Raw genomic sequence first — 12,159 nt, 5'->3', positions numbered from 1 at the left:
TTTTGAAAAATCTGACATTTTTACTCACTAATCTCTTGTTTCCATCCAAAGCTGAATGCACCATTCATGCCCTTTGTGTTTATTATACTGCGCATGTGTTGCGCTGGCTAATGGCCAAGCTTGCTCTGCATTTTGCATCTATCATTTTTGGAAGCGGGGAATTGAATCTTGTTTTCACTGCGTGACCTAAACTGATACCATCATGACACGCTGCCCTGTGTACATGTAGCTGTGACAGATTGCAGATTGGTCGAACCAAAATGTGGAGCAAGCTTGGCCATTGGTTGGCCAATGCATGTGCAATGTGATGAACACAAACAGCATGAATGGTGTGATCGTCAGGTAGAAACAAGATCGAGAGACTGGTGAGTAAAATGTCAAATTTGTAAAAAAAAATTCTTGGTCTCACGATCTGAAAACTTCCATTACATCATTTTCGATCAAGAGCTACATGTACATGTAGGCTTTTAGCCTACCTCATAGGTATTCTCACGGGAAAAGTAATTGAAAAAGTAGAGTTTTTGCTGCTGGATCAACACTTCAAAAACTGGATTCAAAAGCAAATGGACAGTGCGGACATCCGAGAGTTTCGCAAAATGGTGGGTAGCAACCGATGAAAACAACCACAATGAACATGCACATACAATATGTACATGTACTGATCAAAGAAATGATTTTGTAATCCAATTCTTTGACTGACTGGTTGCTTTTGAGTCAACTCGTGCCTTGGATGACTCATACATGTACCTTGGATGACTCGTACCCTGGACAACTTGTACCTTAGACAATTTGTACATGTACCTCGAGTTAAGACCACTTATACCTTCATGTTTGCAATTTGGTTGTAACTTTCTTGCTCTTCTTTTTCAGCCTGTTTAACCACTTGCTGCCAGGGAACCTCGTTTCGAGCACCATGGGTTTATATGCAGAGCCAGGCTGTCAAAAATCAGACAAAAGAGATGGTCCGTGTAACAAAAGACCTGCTGATGGAAGTTGCCATCATTTTTCGGCTTGCATTTTCCGAAGGTAATCCGTCACCGTTTTTAAACAGTACATGTAACCCACTGTACTGTTTTGGGCATAGCGCGCCCGCAGATTAGCACTGCGGACGAAAGTGCTCTGGGACCCACTGATGAGCGACACAGCACCGTTGTACATGATCCAGCCGCGTTTGAAAAGACGCCACTTGCATTCACTGGGAACAAAGGGATTTTGAAGAATCTGAAAACTGAAATCTTGAAAATGGCCCGTATGTGTGCACTGCATTTTTAAAAGCACCCAGCAGCAAGTGGTTAAGATCACACTTGACAAACATATCAAGTTCAACCCGTGGTTAACATTTCAAAATAGCAGGAACCAAATTTCATATTAATCTAATTTCCTTTAGAAAAAAAACCATAATTCAGAATTTACGCACAAAAGAGATTTTGTTTTACTTAAGGGAATAAACAAGCCAATCAGTGTGAGAAATATGAAGTGAATCCAGAAAACACCAATTCAGATGGCCGTAAATTAAAATAAGAGATTTACAGAAAATGCAGGTTCTTGTTGAGTCAGAATACACTTTGAGCCCAAGGAAAAAAATGGCCCCAAAATTCTAGATGTAGAGATGAGTTGCGATGAGTCATTCCAAGGTGGGAGAACAGCAGTCCATCATGTCGTGTAGCCGGTTGACAAAAAGTGGAGAGCAAAAGTTCAGCAGAGGAAATGTAATGCAAAGGAATACTTGCAGATCTTGCAAGATTGATACTAGTGATTAATGCCACAGATGCCTTGGTATACTTGTGCTTATCTGCAAGTTACAATAGCTTGGTGGCTGAGATGCCTGGGGACAGCTCTTCAGGTGGATTGCAGATACTCCCCTCCAGACCCTCTTTCAGAACATGCAGTTCAGTAACTAAGATAGAGAGCCAACACTCGTTAACATGAGGGGAAGACTTGGATTTGGAGGTCCTCCAGTCCAAAAGAAAATAGTGCAGAGCAAAATTCGGCAGGCACGTAGTCAGCACACAGTTTGGAATGCCAGGCTTGCCAAAACTCTGGGGCAAACTGCCACCCAGAACATGCCCTTGCCACATGACCAGCTCAGGCTCTCATTGGACAACTTAAAAAATGTCATACGATTCCAACACTGATTAGTATCTAGGCAGATGAGCACTCAGCAGAAGTTTAGGGATTAAGTGTTCCAACATCCTGCTGATCTTCTGAAAAGTTTACTGGGAGTGTACACACTGGTGTACTAAGAGCATCCTGTGATCTCCTACATGAAGGAGAGCATGATCAGAGATAAACTGAAGAAAGAGCAGGCTATTTGACAAAAGGATTAGGCAATAGATCAAAGGTTCACCACTGGAACACTGCTTACCAGTAGAAAAGTCAAAAGCTCAGCAAAGAACAAAAAGTATGCAAAAGAAAAACATAGTCATAAAGAAATAAAATTTGAAATTGTAACCCAATCCCTTTTTTGGGACGGGGTAACACAAGGAAAAAATGCTATTCCATTTCCCCCAAGATTTCTATGTATGGTAGCTTACATCCCTTTGTTCTGACCTAAAGTAAGGGCACAGAAGGAGTTTGAACTGCCTGGGCTATAACATCTGGCCAATTACTGCTTTTTGGCATGCCTGGTATGTCCATAGCTAGAGCGCAGCGAACACTTGCTACACACCATCTGTTTCACAACCACAAAACCCCTTTGTACCCTATGATCGCCACCACAACTTTGTACTGGTAATCTGCATCCTTAAAACTTTGTGTACAGAGGTATAAGAAACTGAATATTCATGCCTTTGTTAGTGCTTCGTATGATCTCACAACAAACATCAAAATTAGTGCCTGCGCCATTATGCCACGTGCCCTGTACATGTGTAAATGTACATGTGCAGTCATTGCCCTTATTGAACGCTTTCTTCAGGAATTATTTTGGGAATAAATAGCCCCACTGTTTACAATATTTTGTGCTTGTTTGAATATTTGTATTATGGCATTTGCACAAAAGCGTATTTTACAAGATTTCATAATCACTCCCTGTGATGAAAGAGCATTCGGTTCCTTATGAACTTAGCTTTCCAGCAGTAGTCAACATTTTGTTGGCGAGTCTTAGCCAAATTCGTACCAAGTATTTGCAAACTAATGTATTGGAGGGAGGAGAATAAAATTACAAATTTGCATGAATAATGGAACAGTGTACCAACATTAGAAAAGTTATTCAAGATGGCAAAAGTACATGTAGGTCTAATATCAGGGACTTTGCTCTCTGTATTTCCTGGTCAAAGCAATAATTTGTATTTAATTGCAAGCAAAACACTAAGTATTGCTAAACTCTTACTGGCCCTACTTGTCCGTCTAATCTGCAGGCAGTATTCGGGCATTTTTGGCATGTTTTCTATTATCCGTCTGACATGGTGGTGGCGACCATTAAACACTTTGAAGTGCCAGAGTTGCAACTCCTTCTGTGTCTTTCCTCTATGGTTCTGAGTACCAAGAAAAAAAACCATGCCTTTTCAAAAAAAGAGGTGCAAACATTTCCTGATCAGCGTCCGAGAGTCATGCGGTTCACATGTGTACTTGCGAAGATGAGCCGCAACCAAATAGTTGACTACGGCTTCGATCAATAAACAAGACATGAAAATTGGCTGCAGCCGCTTTCCATACATGTGTGTGTAATTCTTAGCCACTACTGGACTGAACGGTTGAAATGGCAGGCGCACTGGGGGTTACACTGACCAGTCACAGGGCTCCTTATTACTTATGCTAGAATTTCAGGACAAACAAGCAACCGCCATTAGGTGCTAGTGCACATGAGCGTGCTATCGCACAGTGAACGATTTCTGTTGAGACCGCACGTGGATGCGGACATGCAGCGTTCTTTGCCCACATCCACGTGCAACCTCAACAGAAAAGTGTTCACAGTGCGACAGTGCACTCACATGCACTGGCACACAACGGTTTTTGCTTGTCATTCCTACCATTTGGGCATAAATAGTGAGGAGCCCTGTGGTTGGTCAGGGTTACCCCAGTGCACCGTAGCCTACTGCCATTTCAACCAGCACAGCTAAGAATTAAACAAACACATACAGAAAGCGGCTGCAGCCAATTTCCATGTCTTGTGTATCAATAGGCAACCATTTGGTCAAGACTCGTCTTTGCAAAGTACACATGTGAACCGTATGACTCTCAGACACTAATACTAATTTTTTCACCTTTTTTTTAAAAAATGGAATGATTTTGGCCCATTTTTTCTTGGACCTCAGAACAAAAGCAGGCCTCAAATTTCCCGATGGCAATGGCCATCAGTGCCCTCCCATTTGGCCGTGGTGCCTCCGAAAAGTGATTGTGTTTCATCACCAAGGTGGCAGTGCCCTTTTTTCTCTTGGCCGTAGTGCCCTATACATGCATATCAACTGACCCCGTTCGGCGATGTACACAGAAAGCGGCATGTAATGTGACACACGTATACACATCGTTCCATATGATCTTTCATTCAACCAGCACACAGCACCACCCAAGTGCATGGCATGCATGCAGGGCGTATATGCACTGTGTGTCTGTGGGGATATCATACACTCTGCCCGCCGCACACCGCGTCATGCACGCTGCTCGATCGCAAGTGCGGCACAGTACAGCCAGTGTTGCCAGGAAAAACCCGCCGACCTATCCAATGACTTCACATAACAGCGCATGCCCAAGCCAAACATTTCAATGTACCATGCAATAACTTTGGTCTAAAACTAAGTGCTATAAACGAGTACGCGAGTCAGCGGTAAATGAGCTCCACGTTTTTCATGCACACTGGACAATTGTATAGTCGTGGCCATAATTTAACACCGCAATGTGGTGTTTGCAGTTTAGTGCCATGTGCAATCTGAACTGTACATGTACATGTATACGACATGGATCAGGACTACCGTGATTCTCATGTATATGTACACATGTACGTTGTGTGCAAAATCACTCACTTGACTGGCCTGGCCAATTTCTTTGGTAGGCAAAATGCTTAGGAAAGAATGGCTGCAGCTGAAGCTTTTCAATACTCGGCTGCTGGTTCGGCACTAATCACGGACATGTTCAGGTATAATGCATGCATATCTTACTTTTTCTTAGGCCTGAATGAATATTGATTTTCATGCAAAAATACCAGGATGGCATGGATGGCATTAACGCCCAGGAGTTACTTTAGTACACTGATGACATTTATGCCCACACATTTGGCATCATTCTGTCAGTGCCCTTTATTTCAGCCAGTCCACCCATGCAATGGCAAATGGCAGTGACCAAACAAAAATGATATTCCAGGCTTGCAAAGGTATATACATGTAAACTACCCTACATAGAAATCTTGGGGGAAATGGAGCAGCATTTCTATGGACACACAACTAGAATAGAATCCCTGTTCGTGCAGTGTTAAATTTCATGATGTAGGCCTCAGCCTATGGCAAAAAAGGCTCATTTTCTGTCATGTCTGTGGAGTTCGTGGGAGCATAACAGCGGAGCGGACATCGCAGACCCCACAGTTCTGAGGTACAGTCGAACCTCGTATATAAGAGGTCCTTTGGACTTGGCAAACTACCTTGTTATAACAGAAACCTTGTATTATCACGAATGAAAAAATGAAAAAGAAAGGATTGGGATCCAACAATTTCCTTGTCTTAAGCAGGCTCTTGTATTAACAGTGCTCTTATTAACGAAGTTTGACTGTACAACCTCTGGGCTAGCCTACTCCCAGAACTGTAGTGTAGGGCACTAGGCCTAGACTAGTCGAACCCCATAGTTTTTGGGGTAGCCTAGGCAGGTCATGCACATAGCGGCAGGGGTTAACCTGTTTTCGTCGTAGGCCTACTTCGTCAATGTCATGCCTGGCTGTAGATATAGCCTACCTCAGTTTTACTATAAAGAACCGCTTCACCGAATGCCCCCTTTCCTAGCACTCTGACATGATTGTAACGTTCTTCCTGTCCAACGTGGGCAGATTCAGCCAGTGAATTTGCATTAGAATTCGATCCACTCAACATGCTCGGCGAGTCTTCCATCTCTGCATCCGAGCCGTTGTACACAGACAATTAATAATTACGCGACTTCTGGCAACTGAAATTATCCATATCAAGCCTGCACACTACTTACGGGTGCAGTGTCCCAATTCAAGGAAAATTCTCCGCCCGGCGGTGGCGCACAAAAAATACCCCCCAACAGATTCTTTCAAAAAGAGGGGTCTGTTTGGGCCAAGAAATGGTGGGATTGTGTCAGTACGGCACAGAATCATCTCTTTGGATTCAGAGGCACCCATCTGGGGGCGAAGCAGCCAAAAATGTGATTGAAAGTTTGTCAGAAGAGCCGCAGAAGGTGAGGGATGTCATTTGAAAAATGGCCGCTGAAAAGATTTGGAACATTCACTTTTTGAGGGGTGAGTTTGTTCTGGGCAGATAATTAAAAAATTCATTGGTAAACCTACTAAAAATTCAAAATCAAATGAAATCTGAAGGACCAAACAACACATTGGTTTTTTTGTTTGAGGGGCCTCAGGGTCTTCAGTTGCGCGCCATATGGCTCCAAACTTGGTTCATGTTACACTATTTTCAATAGAGCTTGAATTGGTTCAGTGCACCTTACATGGCAAAAGCCTAGTGGTATTGGTACAAGGTGCATATGCCTATGCGGGAACCAGCTTCGTGATAGTCTTGCTTCGTGTCGTACAGTGCGACATCGTTTTTGGCCCAAGACTCAATCGATAGTACAGTCACAGACGCGTACAATAAAATCTGGACTCGCAATGCTCTTAATCAGCTTATAGGGGGATTTCACATTAGCTCCATCTGCGCATATCTGCATCGAAACCGAGGCTCTCTGTGTGGAACTTCGTCGCGCGCGCCCGCAGAGTCGACACTGTACATGCAGTATCCGGTTCGTAAATGTGGCGCCACTTCAATTTAAACCACGCCCACCGCACAAGATACACGACCATCGCAGGTACATTAGTTCGTGGTAAATTGCCATTATTTTTCTTTTGATTTTACGTGCTGAGTCATCCTGAAAGACTCTTCCACAAAAAGTTGAAGCCTGGAAAGTCTGAATGTCACTACCTTTATGTATTTTGTGTCTTGACTCCGTACTTTCCATCGTCTGATCGTATTAAGAATTGAAGCTAACACATACAGCCTCTTTTTCAAACGCGGAAATGCGCAGATCGATGCTAAAAGCGTCGTATTGGGATCCCTCTATAGACTCGCGGCCATTTTACCGAGCCGAATACAAAGCTTTCCTGGTAATGCCCGCCTTCGTTCTTCCTGACGTCATTAGAAGGGAGCCAACCCACGCTTTTGTATTCGGCTCAGTGAAATGGCCGCTGGTTGGTTTCTTTTTCATACAAAAGCGTTGCAAGTCCAGGTTTTTTATGTACGTCTGGGAGTGGAGTAAGTTTAGACCGCAATTTTTGTAAATTGGGACGCCCTCTAGTACACCAACCCTCGTAAGGCCAACCTCGTTCCCATGGGAACGATCTTGCCCCGCCACGTTGGTTCAAACCATGCCTTATTCCTACTTTTATTATTTGGGATATTTAAATTAGTATTTCAATCACTGTGTTTACGCAACAGCTTTTGAAATATGTGTGCAATTGACCTTACATTTACATATATTCTGAATAGCCAGTCAGCTTTTGTAGAAAAATGCTGTGTAGCATCGTGATCAGAATATTGACAGAAATATAATATACAATCAGTGCACTGAAATACGTGATTGCCGAGTTTTCGGTAACTGGGTAACTTCGTCAGGGCAAGCAGATTCAGTTCATTTTCATATTCAGCATGACCAAGCTTATGGAGCGTCAAAAGTGGACAACCCCATTTTCTCATTTTTTGCTAGTAGATCTTCGGGTTCGGGGAATTTGCGTAAAGCATTTTCAAAAACTCAATTTTCTGCTGGCAGAAATTGGGATTTTACTTTGGCGGCGCGTCGTGTGCTGTTGCCCTTCCTTAGCTTCATGGTGTTATAGAAGGCGCCTTTACTGTTTTCTTTCATTTCCGTCCACCTTTCTTGCAAAGTACATGCAATTCGCTCTTTGGTGTTGATTTTTCATTGTTTTTATCTCATCGATTCATTAATTGGGATTAATTTCAGTCATATTTTATTGAAAAAATGATAGAAGAGCAAAAGAAAATCCTAATAAGAAGGAACTGCTCTCTCAAAATAAGTGGAAAATCTTTCTGATTGCATTTGGTTTGAAAAAAAAGGAAAAGAGTTTTCTTCAACAACTCACTCTTAAGTTAGAAAGAATCCACGAAAAAGAACAACAGAATCAAGGCCTGGTACCTATGGCATGTTTTGTGCAAGCACGGGTCGGGGGAAGGAAAGGAAAGAAAACAGTAAAGGCACCCTCTATATACACCATGAAGTAAAGGGCGACAGCACACGACGCGTCGCGTCGTGTCGTGCGTCGCGTCTAGCTTCAGGCGACGCAATGCACGACACGACAGCATGACGCAACGGGCGACGGAAGGGGCGACGTTTAGGCAGAAAAAAATGCAACAAGGAACAGCACGACGTGACGGGCGACGGCACGACGCGACGCACGACGCGTCGTGTGTGTACAAACGGAATGGCAAAAGGCGACGGTTCGACCCGACGACGGTTCAACTCTTCACGAGAGTCAACAGGCGGCGCTATTTCGGTCCGAATTTGCACTGCTTTCTATGGACGCGTATTTGGTGTAGTGCAACCATAAATCCAACCCAATCCATTTTCTATCTTGCGCCGCTACGCGGCGCTATGTGGTTCGGGGTGTGGCGTCACTTCAGTTTAAACCACGTCCACACTGCACATAGAGTTAATGTAGGGGCAAAGTAAGAAAAAACCGTGCTCACCTTTTTGCTAAGGTGCTGAATTTTCGGACCCACTGGGCCTTCATCGGAGCTGTGGGGGGACTAGTAGTTCGAATGCAGAAAAGTCCACATTCAAACCGCCAGCCTCGTGTATCGTATCTCTTGCGGTGTCCACTACAACAGTGAAATGAAACGGTGCTTGGCTGACCGATTCACTGAGCACTTACGAAGCGTCCGACCTCAACTCCCGGGGCACCCTGCAGCTCGCCACTTCACCAAGGCACCACACACTTGTGATGACATGCGCGTGCGTGTCCTTCCGACGAAGGCCTAGTGGGGGCCAAAAATTTAGCACCTTAGCAGAAAGGTGAGCACTGTTTTTTCTTACATTACTGATCATCAGTGCTCCGTAGTTTTCTTATACTTCGTATGTTCACTGCACATAGTGTACCTAAGTGAATATCTCACGCGCACAAATAGTGTGTAAAAGGCCAGAGAAAGCCACCTGCATGGTCTATGCTACTAAAAAAAGTACCTGGTTCGTGAGTGACGTGACACTTCGGTACTCCATAGAGTTACGTGCATTCGTATCGCCGTTTATGGAATCGGAATTTAACGCGCAACTTCAGCGATCGTCCAATAGGAGCCTGCAAATAGTTTCACGTCCGCCATTGTGACGAAGTCATTCACGAACCAGGCACTATCTTTTTTTAGTAGCATAGACCACGCAGGTGGCTTTCTATGGTAAGCAGAATGTTTCAATATTCTATGTTTTCCATATATATATGTGCGATGTTGTAGTAGGGATAGGGACGGAACTGGACCATAAAGTTTCCCCAGGGAAAACTTGTCTTTCAGATGCGTGATGACAACACTCTAAAACCCGAACCCGAACGACTCGAGCCCCCCCGCCCCCGAGAGACACCAGTCGCCACCGAGTGACTAGACGTGAAATGACTCGTTAGTCTGTCGTGTTTTTCGTCCAGAACATGAACCAGCATGCTGGTTACGTTTACAAAATGGATGAGCCTCTTTACTGTTGGCCGCGATCCAGCGTGCCGGGCCGGTTCGGCCGCACCAGAATAGTGTTCCTTTGTTTTGAACGTACATGTACGTAAAACTGTTGCAACGTGAGAATGTTATTGTGCCCAAAGAGAAACTTTACTCGACCCACCCTGTCACAGTTTTCGTCATTGGGCATCGTAAATATTCATGTTTGTTCCAAGCAGTTCTGAAAGAGGGATGCACACAGTAAATCCGTACCATTTAGTACGTAATGCAAATGCTCAACGCGGAGCTACGAAAGAAAAAGAACTGAGCGCGAGAAAAAAATGTAAGTTGAATATACCTTGTCAAGTGTGACTCTCGTAACCACATGTTGCACCAGGGAAGAACATGCAAATCATGTTCCAAGTAAATAACAATGCATTAAAAAATATCCATGATGTTAATGAGCCTCATGCTAACGGATAGAACGATACGCCTTTCATCTCTAGATATTTGTACCAAAGATGAGTGATGATCCATTTAATTTTGTTCCCAAAATTATTTAACTAGGTTTACAGACTATGATATTAAGTGATACTGAACCAAATAAGCCTTTTGCGAGTTAAATTTGAATACAATCTGGTACCCTGAGTTATCTGATTACACAAAAGCATGACAATTCGAAGTCCACAGACTAAAGACTTGTTGCTATTGAAGGGAGGTTCCAAGTGATGAAATTGGGAATACAATTTGTGACTTTGTAATTACCCATTTTAAGAGTTTCCACATATTATACTTGCTTTGATTTTTTGTCGATTACCCCTGGCAACAAAATTGTATACACTTTACCTTTACGTTGTGCTCATTTTTACTACCGCAGTGCTGTATCGACTGGAGTTCGCCAAAACACTCACTGGAGGTCACACACAACCAATGAACCTCAACTGATTTGAATTCTGCACATGTAGTTCGTGATGGTTTGTGAAAATATAAAAATCAAGCAACAACCGGGGAACCAACTTCAGTCATTTAGCTATCGTTAGTAACAAAGATAACTGGTTTTCTGCCGAGTTCCCCAACTTAACGCACGACAAGCTTCCTCGCGTGACCACGAACGAAGATATAAACCATGGGGTTACTGATCCTCCCTTTTATCAAAACCATTAACTTCGCGGTCAACTGCGCAACCACAGCGTGTGGGGTATTGATAGCTCCATGCTTTGACTCACTCTCAGCCACCCCAACCATAACGTATCGGGTTTTTTTAACTTTCACGTGAATTACACGATAAGAAAGAACTTGTCTGATTGCGTCATGCCTGTGCCCGGTGACGACGTATTTAATGCGTTAAACAAGTAAGTTCATTGACGCTCATAGACTGTTCAACGTTAACTCGACCAAGTCGTGCAAACAAGCGCGGGACCCCTTGAGTAGCGGGCTAGGCACCGCTTACATTTACTACAACGGTGCAGACGACACAGGCAGTACAGGCTACGTACCTGTCCTTAAAAAAAAGGCCTTACAAGTTACTCCTTTTTCGGACATGAATTTTTCTTAAAATCACTTTTTGTGTATCTCTGTACTCTTCTTTCATGTGTGAAGACTGTTTGACATCTTTTTTGAGTTATGTGAACTGAACGGTGCACTTTTTGAAACATTCAGGATTGACCAAGCATTTCTGGACAAGTGAGGGCGCTTTTACTATCATGTACAGTATATCCAAGAAGACATGGTTCAGGTTGCATGTTTTCAGGCGGTTTCAAGGAAACTTTAGAAATTGGGAACTCTTACCTCGACTTTTTATCACAGACCTCGCTCGTTTTTTTTTGTTTCCACAATAGAAACTAGTGTATCTCTGTACTCTTCTTTGTATGAAGACTGACATCTTTTTGAGTTACAGGAACTGAACGGTGCACTTTCCCAAACATTAAAAATTGACCAAGCATTTCTAGACAAGTGAGGGCGCTTTGGCTTTGATGCAAACCCAGGAAGACGTGGTTCAGGCGGCATGTTTTCATGTTCAATTTGCAGTGATGTAGTCGAGTACTTTTTGAGAACCAAGCTCTCTACCAAATATTTAACTAGTTAGGAGGGAACAAAGCTGAAGTACATCGGTATTTGATGATACATGCATAAAGGTAAGATTACAAAGCAACATAATGACTTCAGAGCATCACTGTTTGATTAAAATTAACTTTTTAGGACAAAAGTACTCAGCCGAGTACTTTCCGAGTACTTTTCTCCTTAAAACTTAAATTTTACACAACTGGGAGTGTCTGAAGTCTAACATTTATTTTGTAATCTTACTTTTGCACATTTACCATCAAATGCCTGTGCACTCTGGCTTTATTCCCTCTTA

At 43.2% G+C, this 12,159-nt stretch overlaps 1 protein-coding gene across 9 annotated transcripts in view; it reads right to left on the bottom strand.

The window, feature by feature from the left end:
- nek9 (NIMA related kinase 9) overlaps positions 1 to 6,354 on the bottom strand; it is a 135,723-nt gene extending 129,369 nt beyond the window's left edge. For 3 of the 9 annotated variants that reach the window (XM_087140029.1, XM_087140036.1, XM_087140065.1), the window contains exon 1: positions 5,877 to 6,111. In XM_087140029.1, the coding sequence (XP_086996155.1) occupies positions 5,877 to 6,029 (153 nt within the window). In that variant the 5' untranslated portion in view covers positions 6,030 to 6,111. The other 6 variants (XM_087140058.1, XM_087140071.1, XM_087140040.1 and 3 more) reach the window with 5 other exon arrangements.
- Positions 6,355 to 12,159: the final 5,805 nt, after the last annotated feature.

Source organism: Acanthaster planci, linkage group LG01 (genome assembly GCF_054643075.1).
Source record: "Acanthaster planci isolate LZ-2023a linkage group LG01, COTS_SCS, whole genome shotgun sequence".
Taxonomy (NCBI): domain Eukaryota; kingdom Metazoa; phylum Echinodermata; class Asteroidea; order Valvatida; family Acanthasteridae; genus Acanthaster; species Acanthaster planci.
Note: the sequence above shows the minus strand (reverse complement) of the source record. Positions and strands in the feature narration are given on the sequence as shown.